This window comes from Ranitomeya imitator, chromosome 5 (assembly GCF_032444005.1).
Source record: "Ranitomeya imitator isolate aRanImi1 chromosome 5, aRanImi1.pri, whole genome shotgun sequence".
NCBI lineage: Eukaryota > Metazoa > Chordata > Amphibia > Anura > Dendrobatidae > Ranitomeya > Ranitomeya imitator.
Window position 1 is genome coordinate 380,160,885 of NC_091286.1, and position 19,919 is coordinate 380,180,803.

Sequence of the window (19,919 nt, forward strand, 5' to 3'; positions counted from 1 at the left end):
TACCTCGCTTCCTGCCAATGTTACTTCCCCCACATTTCTTGAAGCCTCTACCACAATACCCTGTGTTACGTGACCCAAATCCGGTAGACCCCTAACCTCTTCCAAACCCCTATCCCTCATACTCCCTAACCATGCAGATAATGGCGACGGAACGCCCGGGCCGCTCCCATAACTGATCCAATTCTTTCAGCCCTTGCAATATAATCTCGGAACCGCCACTATCCCCCCTGGCTGACAAATCCCCCGCCCCTGCAATAACATTAGAAGCTAATGACGGTAAATGAAAAGATAAATGTTTTCTCTCACCTGGCTGTTGTGAAATCTGCTTTTGGGTTCCCTCCAGTGGTTGTAGGTGGGAATGCAGTTGTCTCTGAGTCGCTGTCCTGGCCAGGTATATCTGCTGATTGCAGTTCTGACTGGGATATTTAGGTGTGCAGGATTTATTAGTCCTTGCCAGTTGTCAATGTTTCTTGGAAAGTGTTGGTTCTCTTTCTGGCTTCTCCTGCTTAGCTGCCAATTCAGCAAAGATAAGTGTCTGTTTCTTTTTCTGTGGCACACATGCAGTGTGCTTATATTCTGTGCTATTCATTTGTTTTCTCTTGTCCAGCTTAGACTGTGTTAGTGTTTTCTCAGTCTTGTTGGATTCTCTGGAGTTGCAGATATACGCTCCACATCTTTAGTTAGATGGTGGAGTTTTTGTATTTTCTGCTGTGGATATTTTTGGAAGGATTTTAATACTGACCGCTTAGTATGCTGTCCTATCCTTTCCTATTTTAGCTAGTGTGGCCTCTTTTGCTATATCCTGTTTCCTGCCTGCGTGTGTCTTTTCCTCTACTACTCACAGTCGTTATTTGTGGGGGGCTGCCTATTCTTTGGGGTTCTGCTCTGAGGCAAGGTAGAATTCCTATTTCCATCTATAGGGGTATTTAGTCCTCCGGCTGTGTCGAGGTGTCTAGGATTTGTTAGGTTAACCCCACGGCTACTTCTAGTTGCGGTGTTAGGATCAGAGTTTGCGGTCAGTATAGTTACCACCTACTCCAGTGAAAGTTTTCATGCTGCTCCAAGGTCACCTGAACACCTAGCTGCCTGGGTGCTGTGTTCCCAGCAGCCGCCGGTCCGGAATCCAGTAGCAGTCTGTATGAACGCGGATCTCCTCCGTCCCCGTGCTGGTTTGTCATAGTGAAAGCTCCGTACAGCCGGCCTGGATTAGCCGCTGCGTCCTCAGTATCCAGGGAATTGCTGCGACCCATAATGATTCCGGCGGGAGACCCGGATCTCACTGGAGACCGCCCAAGTCTGTAATTTTCACCCCCCCAAGATGTAGCAGAACCCCCAGCATACAGTGGTGACCGCCCGCCCTGAAGCCTGCGCTCGGCGACCTCACCTGCACCCACCACTAAATTAGCTGTGCTGGGCTGCCCGTCGTAATCGATGGGGGCAGCTGCAGCCACTGAGTGGGAGCTGCTATTGCGTCGCCACTCATCGACTGCAGCGGTAGGTGCGAACTCCTGTTGTCTGCCATCCACACGCCGAGCAGAGGCCCTGGTGGATTGAGCCCCTGCCGCTCCATGCTCCGGATCCCTCACTGCTGACGTCACCGGTGAGTGTGCGGCCCGCCTGCTTTTCCTGGCAGAGGAAGGCGCCTGCAGTACAGGCCCTCCCGATCTCAGTACCTGCTGCTGGGCAGCGGCAGCACCAGGTCCCGGTTCCCTGCTCCGCCTTGCCGTGGACGCCAAAGAGGAGGCCGACACCTCCCCCCGCTGCAGGCTCCGCCAAGATGGCGGATTCCTCCCAGCTCCCGAAGCGCGTGCTATGCGGCCTCAGCTGGAGGGTCCCCGGAGGGGCTCCTAACACGGCGCCGGGCCCGTGGGGTGACTTTGGGGCTAAGGCGCTCCGTAGGCCTAGACCTCCGAGGCCGCCGCCCCTCACCTTGCAGTTGCGGTTGAGAAGGTCCACCGTCAGCCAGCAGGCCCTGGATAGATGCCTGCAGTCACCCCGCACCTTTAGCTCTGGCAGCAGCCCGTAATTGCTGCAGAATCGCTTCCACCTCCATCACACAGGTACCCTGCAGCTCGTTTTTCTTTGATGCTGGAGTACCTAAAATGGTTGCCCAGCCTTAGTAACCAGTAATTCTTATAATGCCCCCCCTTTTCGCTCCGCCTTCGTCCCTCCCCTTCTCTTCTTTTTCCCTATCCTATCACTCTAATTCAAATTCATACTCCTCCTTCCAGCTGCATTCAAATTACTCGTCCCCTATAGGCCCACTCAACCCTGTCATGAGGTCCTTCCTCTAAGGGCTTGCAGCCCAGTACGGCCTCACTCACCTTCAAGTGTCCCTATTGGTCCCCTAAAAGGCCAGTCTTTCTAGCAAAAGTTGTCTGAACCTCAAACCTCCACGGGTCATCTGAAGAACAGTAATTGTTCTAAGGATGTCACTATTTAGTAATAACTGCTTAGTAAAGGATGCTGCTGAACTCAAAGTTCAAAATGGGAGATTTAGGGATAAAATGTTAGATCTCACGCTTTCACTGCAAGGACTAGCAAAACTTTGAGTACCGCTTTTGCTAGAAAGTCTGCTTTATAGGGGCTATCAAAAACTAATTATTCACCATCAGGTAGATCGTCATTGTTATACCTGGGATTTCAGTTCTATAGGAAGACTAACAAAGGCACACCAGGTTGTCTTTCAAGAGAGTCTTGTTTATTATGACATAGGCCCATCTTTTATACTTTTATATTTTATAGAGGGCCTGTTTACATGTAAAGTTATTTTTTTTTAAATCATATACACTTTTATTGAAATTTTCAACATACAACAAAGGACAACACCCAACCAAACCCCCTCCTTGTTCCAGACCACATAGCAATTAGCCAGTATCTTATTACATTAATCAACATATTTAAGCTGAAGGCGGCAATCTGTACACTCATGTGCAAATAAGCATTATGGAAGATAAGTCCCAAGTCTCCCAAGTTATTTAGTTTTCACCTGAAAAAGGAAAGACATTATGGAATCAGATTTTATATGCATCACTCCAAGGACCTTAATCAGACTTAGCTCGCTCGACAGAAGTAATAATATTACCCAGCACCCCCAAGTAAGGACATAATTAATGTCCATGCCTTGGTGAATTTTCCAGTCCTCCCATACTTTACAGAATTTATGCAGGGCCCTCCTCCTTTTATACACTCTTTCTTCCAGACGTAGATTAATTTTTTCTATAAATTTCCTAAATGTAGGTGGCGCCCTATCCAAACAGTGTGCTGTTAGAATTTTCCTGTCTTGATATAACTTTCTTTTAAGTGCCAACCTTATATTTGAATCTTCAGCAATTCCATCCACAGAACCAAAGACACAAACCAGAGGATGCGTAGGAATCACAACCCTAAACATCGTGTTTATGTATGGACCTTTGTACGCACCGCTCTAGCCGCAGTTTCCCCTGATAAATGTGGGTATTTGACCCTGATTTTAAAGGCTGCAATCAGTATAGTAGCTGATGGTGAGCGGGTATAGTAGCTGATGGTGAGCGGGAGCTCCCGCCTCAGATGTCTGCTCACATCCCATTCAGGCCACACACCCCACTTATTATTTAATATTAATTACCACTTAATGTTTCAGACACTTTTTTCACGTATTTTTTCATGTCCCACATGGAATAGTTATAGGGATCATATTAGTGCAATATTTTGTATGTACCACACAGTCTGTTATTCCTTGTTCCCTGCTGCACATTAATTTTTTACATTATTTTTATGCTATCATTTTTAAATAAAGATTCTTTTTTGTGACATCAATTTTTTCTTGTATGTACTGTATGTATATATTATTTTATATTTATTTTTTGTTTTGTGGAATCATGTTTTTATAATTATCAATAAAGTCATATATTTTTAATAGCTTTCTTTGAATACTTCTTTTGGGTAATATATAGACGGTTATTCGCTACCTGGATGCCACTCGAGAATGGAGGCAGGACACTAATTTATTTGTCCAATTTGGGGGTAAAAATAGGGGAAAAAAAGTGTTCAAACATTCTTTAGCTAGATGGATAACATCTACCATTTCCTTAGCATACGAGGCCAAAAAATTAACCGCATCCAAGGGTCATAGAGCCCATTCCACAAGAGCGGTAGCAACCTCATGGCCTGCAAAGGGCGGGGGGTTTCGGTAGAACAAATCTGTAGAGCAGCTACATGGTATACGCTAAACACTTTCTGTAAGCATTACAGGCAGGCAGGCAGATGGCCTTCGGCCGTAAGGTGCTGAAGGCAGTAGTCCCACCCTAATGAGATCTTACTTTGGTATTCTCCATGGTGCTGTCAGGAGGGTAGTCCTGGAAAATGGGGATTAGACCTACCGGTAATATTGTTTCCAGGAGTCCATCCTGACAGCACTGGTAATTCCCTCCCTTAAGAATTTTGTATTTGTCATGATAAACAGAATTTCAATAAATAAGATTCCATTCATCCTGGTGTGATACTGGTGTGGTACTTGGGAAAATCACTGGGGTGTGTGGGTGGGAGGGGTCTTTTAACCTCTCTTGTGTTTCCTGTCCTTATAAGGATGGAAGGACAACCTCCATGGTGCTGTCAGGATGGACTCCTGGAAGCAATATTACCAGTAGGTCTAATCCCCGTTATCTCCCCACTAGTTCGGAGTTTAATAGCCAGGAGTTATATCACCAATGCAAACAGAAGAGGGGATAGGGGACAGCACTACCTAGTTCCCCTACACAGCTTAAAAGCAAATAAAGACGTACAACCATTTATTTTAATTTTGGCACATGGATTGCAGTATAAAAGCTTGACCCAGGACAGGAATACAGGACAGAAACCCGTGCTCTTCATGTCAGACCACAAGTACTCCCACTCGACGCTATCAAAAGCTTTCTCCACATAGAACGAGAGTACTTCCCTCCCTCTTACATTCTGTTACTGTGCCTGTAGATTAATTAAGAGACGTCGCAAATTTATGGCAGTAGATTTGGCAGGCTTTTGAAGCCAGTCTGGTCACCATGAACTAAGTGAGTAATGACCTTTATGAGTCTCATGGCAAGCACTTTGGCCAAAATCTTAACATCAACTTTCAGCAGGGAAATGGGTCTATAGGAATCCGTATGGGTTGGATCTTTACCCTGCTTAGGCAGCAAGACTATCACCGCTTCAGACATAGATTTAGGAAGACCACCCACATTAAGGGATTCCCGGAAGACATCCAGCAAGTTAGGTAACAACACCGAACCCATCTCTTTATACAATTCAGCTGGCATCTCATCTGTCCCTGGAGCCTTATTAACTTGAAATGAGTTTGAAGCTTCCTCCTCTTCCACTGTAAGAGACGCGTACAGTGCCAACCTTTGCTCTCCTGATAACTGTGGCAGAGGCAATGAACCAAGATAGCTATCAATCGCCTCTGATGTAATAGAGAGTTTGGAAGAATATACCAGTAATTGTTTATAGAAAAGGAGTAATTCATTAAGAATTTCTTCCGACCCAGTAACTGTGGACCCATCCAATGTCTTAATTGCCGAATGACAGTAGATACCTGCTGAGCTCTAGCGACCATGGCCAACAGATGCCCTGCATCCTCCCCCTCTGTATAGAAATTCTGTCTGATAAAAAATCTTTTATGTTCCGCCTGTTCCAGAAGGTGATTATTTAGCAGTTTTTGTGCCCTCACCCATTCACCTCTATGAGGCTGAGTTGAGGAATTTACAAACCGCTGTTCTACCTGATCCACACATCGCTGGAGATCAATAGTATGGGCTCTACTCTTAGTTTTAATTCTAGAGATCCCTTTAATCAGACCTCCCCATTTTAAAAAGGCCTTCTTTGTATCCCAAACCATCAAGGGCGATGCCGAGCCAATATTATCTTGAAAAAAGGCCTTCAACTTCCCAGCTAATCCTTCACTGTCCTTCAATATTGCTAGCCGATAGTCCTCTCGATGTACTAGATAAGGGAAGAATATTAAGAACAACCCTTAATGGGGAGTGGTCTGACAAAAGTCTTGTGAGATTTTCCACCTTGTCCACCATCGCCAAGAAAAATTGATTACCTATGGCCAGGTCAATCCTAGATAAGGAGGAGTTTATTGCTGGAAAGCAAGAATACTGCCGTGTTGATAGGAATTTAGTCCTTCAGATATCATACCACTGCATCTCCCGTTATACCTTGGCCAACACTGTGTCCTCAATTCCCCCAACCAACAAGTCTCCCCGGTATTTATCTACAGCCACATTGAGACACATCTTGAAATCCCCAATAATAATAGCTGATGTATCTGGGTGCTTCACCTGCAACTGGATTATCAGCTTTATAGTTTCCATTGATAATGGTGAAGGAATATATAATGCTAATATGCATACCCATATGCCATAAAGCAGACATACCAAGCAGATAAATCTGCCCCCGGGATCTATTGCGGTGGATAAAAATACTAACGCCCCCGGCGTATGAGCTACTGTATATGAAGAATGAAAGGACGGCCCTCCGCAATATTTACTAAGAGTTTGTGCATTTTCAGGGGTCGTATGAGTCTCCTGGAGACAAATCACAGCTGTTTCAAAGCCCTTTAGTATCTTAAAAATGGCTTATCTTTTAGTGGGCTTACCCAACCCTGCACATTCCACAAAATCAAATTGACCTGACCCATCATGAGTGCATTTAATTATGTGATAAGACCAAATTTCTCCCTCGCCTCATTGGGGACGCAGACCGTGGATGTATGCTGCTGCCACCAGGAGGCTGACACTAAGTGATACAAAGAAAGTGATCTCCTCCAATGCAGTATACACCCTCCTGCTGGCTCTCAGCTAACCAGTTCTTGCTTAGTGTCCGTAGGAGGCACACGGACTGGTCTGCTATTCAGACCCAAAACTCTTTATTATTTTATTTTTACCTTTTACATTTTGATTTTACTTTCTACAATGAAGGGGCGACGGATCCTTTCAAGGCTCCGATCTTCCCGAACCATCAACATGCGAGCACGGAGAGTGTCGCCTCTCCGTATCCTCTCCTGCGACATGCCACGCCTGAGCTGATTCTTAGGGGCGACAGGTCCCTTCAAGTGCACCGATCTCCCCACACCCTGAACGGGCGAGCACATGGAGTGTCGCCTCCACGTACTCTCTTCCCCAGCCTGGCGTAATGCCGGACAACTGACCCTGTCCACCCGGGGGCTGAACTCCGTGGATGTACAGAGGCCCCTCTGCACCACCTCTGTTAAAGTGGATGACACAAGGAGACGGACGGTTCTTCTCCACCTCCCTAACAAAGGAATGGTGGATTGAGGTTTATCCCTCTATCCTTGCACCGTCCACGCTGCAATAGCTGACCTGCAGCAGAACAATAGAGTGCGCGCGCTTTCCTCAGCGCTGAAACCCAGTCATCCGCGGCGGCTCCATGCCGGGACGCGCACCGATGGTGAGTCGATCCAATCAGCGATGGGCCTCAGCGATGGGCCTCTGCAGTGGGATATTCACATGCTGACAGGCAGCCTCAGCCATGGCTTCCCTGTAGCCCACCTCCCTGAGGTAACGCTCCGGCCGGCGGCAAAAATTTAGCCCCCGGCTTCGGCCGATGTGTAGGCTGCGCCCAGATCGTGTCTGTGGCTAGGCCTCCTGAATTGGCGCCTCTCGCTCTCTGCGAGACTTTACCACGTCTGCAACTCCCGGTGGCCATCTTTGTCCACCCTGCCGGCACACACACAGGGGCTATGGTTTTGCATTAAAGGTGCACGACTCCGGGTAAGGAAGTACTGATCTCTTCCCCTGCATCTTCCCCTGTGCTTAAAAACACTTGACCAGTATCTCCTGCATGGTCTTAAAGGTACACGACCAGTATTTCCTAGTCTTAAAGGTACATGACCAGTATTCCCTGGTCTTTAAGGCACATGACCAGTATTACTGGTCTTAAAGGCACAGGACCCGTATTCCCTGGTCTTAAAGGCACAGGATCAGTATTCCTGGTCTTAAAGGCACATGACCAGTGTGCTCTGGTCTTAAAGGCACATGACCCATATTCCCTGGTCTTAAAGGCACAGGACCAGTATTCCTGGTCTTAAAGGCACATGACCAATATTTCCTGGTCTTAAAGGCACATGACCAATATTCCCTAGTCTTAAGGGCACATAACCAGTATTTCCTGGTCTTAAGGGCACATGACCAGTATTTCCTGGTCTTAAGGGCACATAACCAGCATTCCCTGGTCTTAAAGGCACATGATCAGTATTCCCTGGTCTTAAAGGCACATGATCAGTATTCCCTGGTCTTAAAGGCACATGACCAGTATTCCCTGGTCTTAAAGGCACATGACCAGTAGTCCCTGGTTTTAAGGGCACATAACCAGCATTCCCTGGTCTTAAAGGCACAGGACCAGCATTCCCTGGTCTTAAAGGCACAGGACCAGCATTCCCTTGTCTTAAGGGCACATAACCAGTATTACCTGGTCTTAAAGGCACAGAACTAGTATCCCCTGGTCTTAAAGGCTCATGACCAGTATTCCCTTGTCTTAAAGACACATGACCAGTCCGAAGTCGGTCACCCTAAATGAGCTCAGGAGCTCTCCGCCGCCGATCCCAGCTTATCCCAGAGTACCTAGTTCCCTGAGTGGGCTTCGTCACTGCCGCAGCCCATGGATTCTCTGACCAAGAGATTGAATCCCTCCGTGAACCCTCTGTGGCTCGGAGTGCTCGCAGGACCAATATAGATGGTCCCTTTCCTTCATGTGAGCAGTCGGCTAGCAGGAGCCACAAGTTTTCTAGGAATGTACACGTGCCTAGAAAAGGGAAGCTTAATTTCCTGATCCCTCACCAATGATTTGCTGAGAACAAGTTTCTGAATATGGATCGGACATTGCCTTGGTTCTGGACTCACCTTAACTTCAGAAAAGGATTGATTCGCCTATTGATATCATCAAACAATCTCTGTAGATTGACGAGGACTTCGGTTCTACTCTAGATCTAGGATGGTGGATCGAGGGTTCATCATTTTAACTCCGCACCATCAAAAGAGAGCGGCGTTAGCAAGCTTTTCCTGACCTTCTGCATGCAGCAGCGCATTCTGCCACTTGGCATATTAACCCTGCTGTTGTCTTCGGTCTGGGGAGACCGATTTTGAACTTTGGTATTTTTTGCGGTGTTCAAGATGCGGTTCTGAAACTTGTGGATGATTCACTTAAATGAGGATGTGTCGGTCGGCCCTCGGTTTCAGAGCCGCATCTTGAATATTTTAAAGAATATTGAAGTTCAAGGTTGGTCGTTTTTGACCGAAGACAACAGCAGGGTTAACCGAGTAGAATCTCCTGTGGTATACCTATCAGTATCCCTGCCCGATGGGTCATCAATTAAAAATACAACGGACTGTCAGATAGCAAATCTCGTTCGTTCCGTCTTGCGGCCTTCGGTTCAGCGCTCTACCCTTCCTTAGCCGCCGCTTGTGTTGCTAGAGCAATGGTGTCCTGGTCAGAGACCTTAACTACTTTGATTTCCAACAGTAACCTTTTCCCGACGACGGTACAGCTGGTCAATCAAATTTCTTGAGCGAGGACACTAGCTGCTTCAGGCCTCTCGGATGCGTCTACTTGAGCAGCCCTGTCAGGAGCAAGTGCCATTACACTCAGAAGGACATTATAGCTCAGAAAATGGAAGCGTACTCTGCGTTCAAAAGGCCTCTGACATCACTCCCTTACCAGAGTGATCGTTTATTCGGTGAGATGTTGGGAGTGTTCCCCACGCAGGAACAAAGGATCACATGTTTCCTATAGACCCAACCAGCAGTGGATCAGTTGCCAAGGACGGTCTAGATCTAAGGGATCTTGGTTCCAAAAAGTGGACCAAAAAGTAAGACCGACCCTGAACCTCAAACTTCTACCAAGCTTGACAAGGTCCTCCTTCGGATGGAGTTCCTCCGCTCAGTCATTACTTCAACTGAAAATGGTGGAGTTTCTGGCATCCACTGGCATTCGGGATGCTTACCATCACATTCCTATGTTTTCCCCTCTTCAAAAATCCCTTCGCTTTTCCCTTTTGCGAACAGTATTTTCATATCACGACCTTGTACTTCGGCCTTGCTACCTCACCTAGAGAGTTCGCAAGGGTTATGGTGGCTATCATGTTCCTCTTGCACCCTAGAGGCGTGGTCGTCCTGCCCTATCTAGTCGACTTCCTAGCCGCTCTTCCAGCTCTGCGCTGAGTCGTCTATTTCTCTTGCGATACCCTCTCTCTCCTGGGCTGGCAGCTAAACTTAGACAAGTTTTTCCTAATTTCCAGCCCAGCAGTTATCCTTTTTGAGGATGGTCCTGGAATCTTCCAGAAGGTTGGTGATTCTCCCTTGAGACAAGGCCGTGGCCCTTCAACAGGGAGCTTGCGCTCTTGTTCACTCGTCCCCTCATTCCATTCGATTTGGTATGAGGGTTCTGAGAAAAATTGGTGACAACAATGGAAGCGGTTTCCTTCGCTCCTCTCGTTTTCTGCAGGTCAAATAGGCTTTCAGAGGGTAGTCCTCCTTCCTCATCCAGGGGAGATAATTTCTCCCGGTTTAATGGTTATTAGTGACTACCAATGCCAGTCCTCTTCTCCTGATCATTGTTCTGGGGATCCAAAGGGTACGGCTAGTTCTACAGCAGGTCCACTGCCTTCTGGCGGGTCACCCCACCAGATTCAATCAGACAATCCCATGTCTGTGCCATACGTCAATCATCTAGCAGGTACCCATGGTCAGGCGTCATGGCCGAGGTACCTCACATTCTCTGTTGGGCCACTATCTATCATTCGGTGATCTCGGCACTACACATCTCAGGTGTAGAACTCTGGGCGGAAGACGCCGTCAGGGTCCCGCCTCATGTGAGTGGGAACTTCACCCGGAAATCTCCATTAGATCTGTCTTCTCTGGAGCACTCCAGATGTGTCCAGACTGAACGCCAATATACTCTAAGTTCATGGTTCGGCCTCCAGATCTAAAAGCCATCACAGTGCATGCTCTGATTCTTCCATGGTACCTCTTCCACTACTTCCGAGATCTTTTCGTAAGCAAGAAGGGCCCAGGTGATCCTGGGAGATCCGCACTGACCATGTCAGGTTTTCTCGTTTGCGGAACTAGTATTTTTCCGTCTTATTGCAACAAAATATGGACTTACCATCAAGGCAAGGTTGCCCTCAGGCCATCCCCGTCCCTTGTTACCAAGGTGGTATTGTATTCCCACAGTTATGAGGGCATCGTTCTTCCCTCATCTCTTTCAGCACCACTCCACAAAACGGAATGAGTTCCCCATATTCTGGACGAGGTGAGTGCTCTGAGTAGGTACGTCTCGAGGACGGTGTCCTTCCAAAGGTTGGACACTTTATTTGGGCTACCTCACGGTAAGAGGATGGCTTCCTGACGGTTACAGGATGGGTTTAGCCATTTCATCGGTCATGTTAGCCTGGTGGATTCGTTACACCATCCAGGTGTCCTTCTGTGTTAGATGTCAGCCTATCTCCCTGTCTATCGAGGTTTCTTGGGTTCTAGGCACCAGGCGTCGGCAAAGCACGCATGCAAGCTTGCGGGTTTATCCAGTCCGCATGCATTTTTGAAGCACTATAATTCCCAGACTTCAGATGTGGAAGGCGGACTCTGCAGGCTGCGGTGGCGCACTTGTAAGTAGCTGTTTCATAAGGCCTGATCTGATGTCCCCACCTAGGGACTGATTTGGGACGTCCCACGATCTGTGCCCCCCAATGAGGTGAAAGAGAAATAGGGATTTTTGTGTACTCACCGTAAAATTATTTTCTCCGAGCCATTCATTGGGGGACACAGCTCCCACCCTATTACTAGCTTGTGCTTGAGTTACAATTTGACATTCTATAATCTCTTATATAATGTGACATGCTATACGCTCATATATTGTTATTGATCTCCTACTGCTTTTGCACCAAACTGGTTAGCTGAGAGCCAGCAGGAGGGTGTATACTGCAGGGGAGGAGCTAATTTTCTTTGTATCACTTAGTGTCAGCCTCCTAGTGGCAGCAGCATACACCCACGGTCTGTGTCCCCCAATGAATGATAGGATATCTTGAGATGTTCGTGCAAGCTTCAGAATTTGGTCCCTGTCCCTAAAATGCAGGAGCTTAATTAGGATGGATCTTGGCGGTGCTCCTGGTGGCAGCGGCCTGGATGACACTCTGTGTGCCCTTTCAATATTGAACAAGTTTGTATAGTTCCTCTTTACCAAATGTGGAGATCATCAATTTTTCAAAGAATTCTGCTGGAGCACTCCCCTCTGCTTTCTCCGGAACTCCCACCAGATGGATATTGTTGCTTCGGAGCTGATTTTCCAGCTCATCAGTTTTGCTTAACCCCCTGCCTGACCGGAGGTATTTTCGGTTTTGCTTTTTTGTTTTTTGCTACCCTTCATCCCAAAGCCATAACTTTTTTATTTTTCCGTCAATATGGCCATGTGAGGGCTTCTTTTTTGCGTGATGAGTTGTACTTTTGAATAACACCATTGATTTCAATATATCATGTGAAATTGCATAAATAAAGTGCAATCCCACAGTTGGTTTTTGTTTTGCTTTTTACTAGATTCAATAAATGCTAACCTGCCATTATGATTATCCTGGTCATTACGAGTTCATAGACACCAAACCGGTCTATGTTCTTTTTTTAGAAAAAAAATTCCAAACTTTGTTGAAAAAAAAAATTGCGCCATTTACCGATACCCGTAGTGTCTCCAGTTTTCATGATTTCGGGTTGGGTGAGGGCCTAGTTTTTGCGCGCCAATTTAATGATACCATTTTTGTGCAGATACGATTTTTTTGATCGCCCACTATTGCATTTTAATGCAATGTTACGGCGACCAAAAAAACGTGACTCTGGAGTTTTGACTTTTTTCCTTGCTGCGCCGTTTAGCGCCAATCAGGTTAATCCTTTTTTTTATTGATAGTTCGGACGATTCTGAACGCAGCGATGCCAAAATGTGTATGTTTAATTTTTTTTTATTGTTTTATTTTGAATGGGACGAAAGGGGGGTGATTTGAACTTTTATATATTTTTTTAATTTTTTGTATATTTTTAAAAACATTTTGTTCCACTTTTGGCATGCTTTCATAGTCTCCATGGGAGTCTAGAAGCTGCTATAACCAGATCGGCTCTGCTGCATACAGGCGATGATCAAATCACCTGTGTGTAGCAGAATACCTCATTTGCTATGAGCGCCGACCACCGAGCGGCGCTCATAGCAATCTGGCACTGACAACCATAGAGGTCTCCAGGAGACCTCAGGTTGTCATGCCAACACATCGGTGACCTGCGATCACGTGACAGGGGTCACCGGTGTGTGCATTTCCGGCGCAATTGCCAGAAGCATGATTTAAATACCGCTGTCACAGTTTGATAGCGGCATTTAACGGGTTAATAGCCACAGGTGGATCACAGTTCGCTGTTCTGGGCACATGTCAGCTGTTCAGAACAGCTGACATTTGCCTGGGAAGGTGTGGGCTCACCGCCGGAGCCCACATCAAACATAGGGTGTCTGACTTCAGCGTACTATGCCAAGTGTGTGCAGTAGTTACATTCCAGGAGAGGGGTTAATTCCTGATATACCAGTCAGCTTTCTACAACCCATTGACCTTTATAAAGCAGTTAGCCACTCATCTCCCTACCACTCCCTTTAAGCTCCTATCAAGCTGTTGTTATAAATCTTGCAAAATCATCATACCTCACCATTGGCTGCTTTCACAGTAGTCTAATTACGACTTTCACTGTCTGTTTACTTGTTGAAATTCCCTCTTATTTCTATGTGTAAATATATATAAGTAAATTTGGAACAGCACCATAAAAATAGCTGTGGGTGCAAAGCCTCCCAAAAAAGTAAATAAAAATCAAAAAAGTAGGCAGCACTCCAAACAGTAAAGGTGAAAAAGTGGACTTTATTAGCCCATGTGGGGTGGCAACATTTCGGTTGTGAACAGCCTGAGAAAGATGGGCTAATAAAGTCCACTTTTTCATCTTTACTTTTTGGAATGCTGCTTGCTTTTTTATCTTTATGTGTAAATATAATGGTATTAGTGTAGATTCTGAAAAAAAAACACTGATAGCTCAATGTATTATAGCAGGACTTGTGCTGTGCTTTATAGTCTTATTAACAATACAGCTCTGCTACTCACCAGAGCTGTCAATCAGGCTGAGAGCCTGCCATGCTAGAAACCAGCAAATGAAAGACTGCAAAGCTGTGTGCTGCTCAGGAGGCAATTTGAGAATTACTCTTTAAAATAGGCAGCAATACACTGGTGATAGGTGTTCTTTAAGGGTACGTTCACACTAGCGTTGCGCCGCCCTGCGTCGGCGATGCAACGCGCGACGCATCGAAAAACGCGCGCGTTTTACGACGCGTTGCCTCGTTTTTGACCAAAATCGGACGCACAGAAAATGCAACTTGTAGCGTTTTCGTGCGTCCGACGCCAGCGTCGGAAACGACGCACGTGGCGAAAAACGCAACCAAAAAGACGCACGCGTCCCCTATGTTAAATATAGGGGCGCGTCGCCGCTGCGTCGCCGACGCAACAGCGGCGCAACGCTAATGTGAACTTAGACTAAGCATTAGTTTAACTCTCATTATAAACAGTAGTTTATGTTTAGGTTTTTTTGGGTTAAGTCTTTTATTCCATTTTCATTTTAGGATAAGTTAGCAGAAACCCACCGAGACTTACTCAATCGACTACAAGTCTTGGCAGATTGGATAACCTCCAGTAACGAAAAGTTGAATATTTCAATGAGCAGTAATGATGTGGATATTATAAAGCAAACCATACAGACTTTGAAGGTAATATCATTATTTCTTCCTTTATTTGCATAGCACAGGCAAATTCCACTAAGCTGTTTTCTATCACATGGGTCGTTGTCTTCTGTGTGTAGCGATAGATTTACACCATGTATTTGAGACTTAGGAGTGATTCTCAATTTACAACAACCCAAATATATATATATCTAATATATAATTGCCTAGAATACTACTTCCTGCAATTTGTGCCACCTTCCGTGGCTTTGTCCGGAGCTAATGTCCGGAGCTAATGTCCGGAGCTAATGTGCGGAGATAATGTCCGGAGCTAATGTCCGGAGCTAATGTCCGGAGCTAATGTCCGGAGCTAATGTCCGGAGATAATGTCCGGAGCTAATGTCCGGAGATAATGTCCGGAGATAATGTCCGGAGATAAGTGACGTCAACAGTGTCCAGTGTCTGATTGGTTGCCGCCTGCTGCGAGCGACCAATCAGAAACGTGCCGTACTGTGACACACTCCGCCCGCCATTTTGGTGTGATTTTTGAATTTTACCTCACAGCAAGTTTCTACTGCGTGGAGGCGGGCCCAGTGACGTTGCTCTTCAAGCTCCTGCCGAATTTCGTCAAAAAAATGATAATACCATTTACCAAAACTATATATATTTAGTTGTGAAGTGGTTCAGTGACATTTTCACACCAATTTTGAACTTTTGTTTGGTGTTTTCTCCATATACTGCCTATTATTTTTGTTCTTTCTTACTATTATTTATTAATTGTATTATTCTTACATTTGAATAAATAAAGTATATATGGATTCTAGACTCCCGATTCTTTAGAATCGGGCTGCCATCTAGTATGTATATATATATATATATATATATATATATATATATATATATATATATATATACAATTGAAACCAAAAGGTTACATACACTATATAAAAAGGCACATATGCATGTTTTTCTCAATATTTGACATGAATTCAGAATAAACCTTTCCCGTTTTAGGTCACTTAGATTATCATAATTATTAATATTTGCCAAATGCGAGAACAGTGAAAGATAGGGAATGTTTTAAGGCATTTTTATTACTTACTGCAAAGTCAAAAGTTACATACACTATGATTACTATGTCTTTATCAATTCTGGACTGCCCATATGATGATGTCATGTGTTTGGAAGCTTCTGATTTTCTATTTATAACATCTGAGTTTATTAGAGACACACCTGTGGATGTATTTTAATGCACACTTGAAACACATGAAACACACTGCTTCTTTTTGTAGCATCATGAGAAAGTCTCAAGAAATCAGCCAAGATATCGGGAAGAGAATTGTAGACATGCGCAAGTCTGGCTCATACAGTACAGACCGAAAGTTTGGACACACCTTCTCATTTAAAGATTTTTCTGTATTTTCATGACTATGAAAATTGTACATTCTCACTGAAGGCATCAAAACTATGAATATGTGGAATTATATACTTAACAAAAGAGTGTGAAACAACTGAAATTATGTCTTATATTCTAGGTTCTTCAAAGTAGCCACCTTTTGCTTTGATGACTGCTTTGCACACTCTTGGCATTCTCTTTATGAGCTTGAAGAGGTAGTCACCGTGAATGGTCTTCCAACAATCTTGAAAGACTCCCCAGAGATGCTTAGCACTTGTTGGCCCTTTTGCCTTCACTCTGCGGTCCAGCTCACCCCAAACCATCTTGATTGGGTTCAGGTCTGTTGAATGTGGAGGCCAGGTCATCTGGCGTAGCACACCATCACTCTCCTTCTTGGTCAAATAGCCCTTACACAGCCTGGAGGTGTGTTTGGGGTCATTGTCCTGTTGAAAAATAAATGATGGTCCAACTAAATGCAAACCGGATGGAATAGCATGCCGCTGCAAGATGCTGTGGTAGCCATGCTGGTTCAGTATGCCTTCAATTTTGAATAAATCCCCAACAGTGTCACCAGCAAAGCACCCCCACACCATCACATTTCTTCCTCCATGCTTCACGGTGGGAACCAGTCTATCCGTTCACCTTTTCTGCTTTGCACAAAGACACGGTGGTTAGAACCAAAGATCTCAAATTTGGACTCATCAGACCAGAGCACAGATTTCCACTGGTCTTATGTCCATTCCTTGTGTTCTTTAGCCCAAACAAGTCTCTTCTGCTTGTTGCCTGTCCTTAGCAGTGGTTTCCTAGCAGCTATTTTACCATGAAGGCCTGCTGCACAAAGTTTCCTCTTAACAGTTGTTGTAGAGATGTGTCTGCTGCTAGAACTCTGTGTGACATTGACCTGGTCTCTAATTTGAGCTGCTGTTAACCTGCGATTTCTGAGGCTGGTGACTCGGATAAACTTATCCTCAGAAGCAGAGGTGACTATTGGTCTTCCTTTCCTGGAGCGGTCCTCATGTGAGCCAGTTTCTTTGTAGCGCTTGATGGTTTTTGCCACTGCACTTGGAGACACTTTCAAAGTTATCCTTATTTTTCAGACTGACTGACCTTCATTTCTTAAAGTAATGATGGCCACTCGTTTTTCTTTACTTAGGTGCTTTTTTCTTGCCATAATACAAATTTTAAGAGTCTATTCAGTAGGACTATCAGCTGTGTATCCACCAGTGTATCTGCACAACACAACTGATTGTTACAACCCCATTTATAAGGCAAGAAATCCCACTTATATAAACCTGACAGGGCACACCTGTGAAGTGAAAACCATTCCCGGTGACTACTTCTTGAAGTTCATCAAGAGAATGCCAAGAGTGTGCAAACAAGTCATCAAAGCAAAGGGTGGCTACTTGAAGAACCTAGAATATAAGACATATTTTCAGTTGTTTCACACTTTTGTGTTAAGTATATAATTCCACATGTGTTAATTCATAGTTTTGATGCCTTTAGTGTGAATGTACAATTTTCAGAGTCATGAAAACACAAACAAAATCTTTAAATGAGAAGGTGTGTCCAAACTTTTGGTCTGTACTGTACGTGGGAATAATTTCAAGATACCTGAAGGTGACTCGTTCATCTGTACAAACAATTATACGCAAGTACAAACAAGATGGGATTGTCCAGCCATCAGGAAGGAGACGGGTCCTGTGTCCTAGAGATGAACGTGCTTTGGTCCGCATGTGCATATCAACCAAAGGACAAAAGCAAAAGACCTTGTGAAGATGATGGTGAAAGTTGGTAATATTGTGTCAATATCCGTAGTGAAACCAGTACTGTATCAACATGAGCTGAAAGACCACTCTGCCAGGAAGAAGCCATTACTGCAAAAGAAACATTAAAAAGCCAGATTAATGTTTGCAAGTGCACACAGGAACAAAGACCTTACTTTTTGCAGACTCGTCCTGTGGTTTCATTAAACTAAAATTGAACATTTTGGGCATACTGACCACCGATATGTTTGGCGGAAAAAGGGAGAAGCTCGGAAGCCTAAGAACACCACCCCAACTGTGAAACACGTCGGTGGCAGCATAATGTTGTGGGGTTAGTTTTGCTACAGGAGGGACTGGTGCACTTCACCAAATAGATGGCATCATGAGAAGAGAAGATTATGTGGCAATACTGCAGCAACATCTCAACACATCAGCAAGGAAGTTAAAGTTTTGGGCGGATATGGGTCTTCCAACTGGACAATGACCCGAAGCATGCTGTCAAAATGGTAACAAAGTGACTTAAGGAAAGCAAAGTCAATATTTTGGAGTGCCCTTCACAAAACCCTAATCTCAATCCTATTGAAAATGTATGGGCAAAGCAGAAAAGGCAGGTGCAAGTAAAGCAACCTACAAACATGAATCGGTTACACCAGTTTTGTCAGGAGGAATGGGACCAAATTCCGACCAACTATAGTGAGAAGCTTGTGGAAGGTTATCCCAAACGTTTCGCGCAAGTCATTCAGTTTAAGGGCAATGTTACCAAATACTAATGAAATGTATGTAAACTTTTCACTTTGCAGTATGTAATAAAAATGCTTTAAAACATTTTCTTTCTCATTATTCTGGCATTTGACAAATATTAATAATTATGGTAATCGTAATTGACCTAAAACGGGAAAGGTTAATTCTGATTTCATGTCAGATATTGAGAAAATCATGCATATGTGTCTTTTTATACAGTGTATGTAAACTGGATTCAGCTGTGTAAAATATATATATATATATATATACTAGATTGTGGCCCGATTCTAACGCATCGGGTATTCTAGAATATGCATGTCCCCGTAGTATATGGACAATGATGATTCCAGAATTCGCGGCAGACTGTGCCCGTCGCTGATTGGTCGAGGCAACCTTTATGACATCATCGTCGCCATGGCAACCATTATGACATCTACGTCGATACTGTGCCCGTCGCTGAATCAGAAACGTGAGATTTCTACGTCCTTTATGACATCATCGTCGCTGTGCCCGTTGCTGGCGGCCTCGACCAATCAGAGACGCGGGATGTCTACTTCCTTTATGACATCATCGTCGCTGTGCCCGTTGCTGATTGGTCGAGGCCTGGCGGCCTTGACCAATCAGAGACGCGGGATTTCTACGTCGATGCTGTGCCAGTCTCTGATTGGTCAAGGCCTGCCGGCCTCGACCAATCAGAGACGCGGGATTTCCAGGACAGACAGACAGACAGAAAGACAGACAGACGGAAAAACCCTTAGACAATTATATATATAGATATATATATATATACTAGATTGTGGCCCGATTCTAACGCATCGGGTATTCTAGAATATGCATGTCCCCGTAGTATATGGACAATGATGATTCCAGAATTCGCAGCAGACTGTGCCCATCGCTGATTGGTCGAGGCAACCTTTATGACATCATCGTCGCCATGGCAACCATTATGACATCTACGTCGATACTGTGCCCGTTTCTGATTGGTCGAGGCGAATTCGCAGCAGACTGTGCCCGTCGCTGATTGGTCGAGGCAACCTTTATGACATCATCATAGCCATGCTGTGCCCGTCGCTGATTGGTCGAGGCCTGGCGGCCTTTACCAATCAGAGACGTGGGATTTCCAGGACAGACAGACAGACAGAAAGACAGACAGACAGACAGAAAGACAGACGGAAAAACCCTTAGACAATTATATATATAGATCAGGAGGACTGATCAATATAGAAGTGTCAGGAGGACTGATCAATATAGAAGTGTCAGGAGGA

The 19,919-nt window shown here is 45.0% G+C and overlaps 1 protein-coding gene across 3 annotated transcripts in view; it reads left to right on the plus strand.

Annotated features, from left to right (window-relative positions):
• Positions 1 to 19,919, plus strand: part of DST (dystonin) — a 750,022-nt gene that overhangs the window by 536,934 nt on the left and 193,169 nt on the right. Inside the window, exon 43 of one of the 3 annotated variants that reach the window (XM_069726742.1) lies at positions 14,659 to 14,802. The exons of the other annotated variants lie outside the window; for them this stretch is intronic. Coding sequence (XP_069582843.1) covers positions 14,659 to 14,802 — 144 coding nt within the window. The remainder of the gene's footprint in view (positions 1 to 14,658; positions 14,803 to 19,919) is intronic. 3 annotated transcript variants of the gene reach the window in all.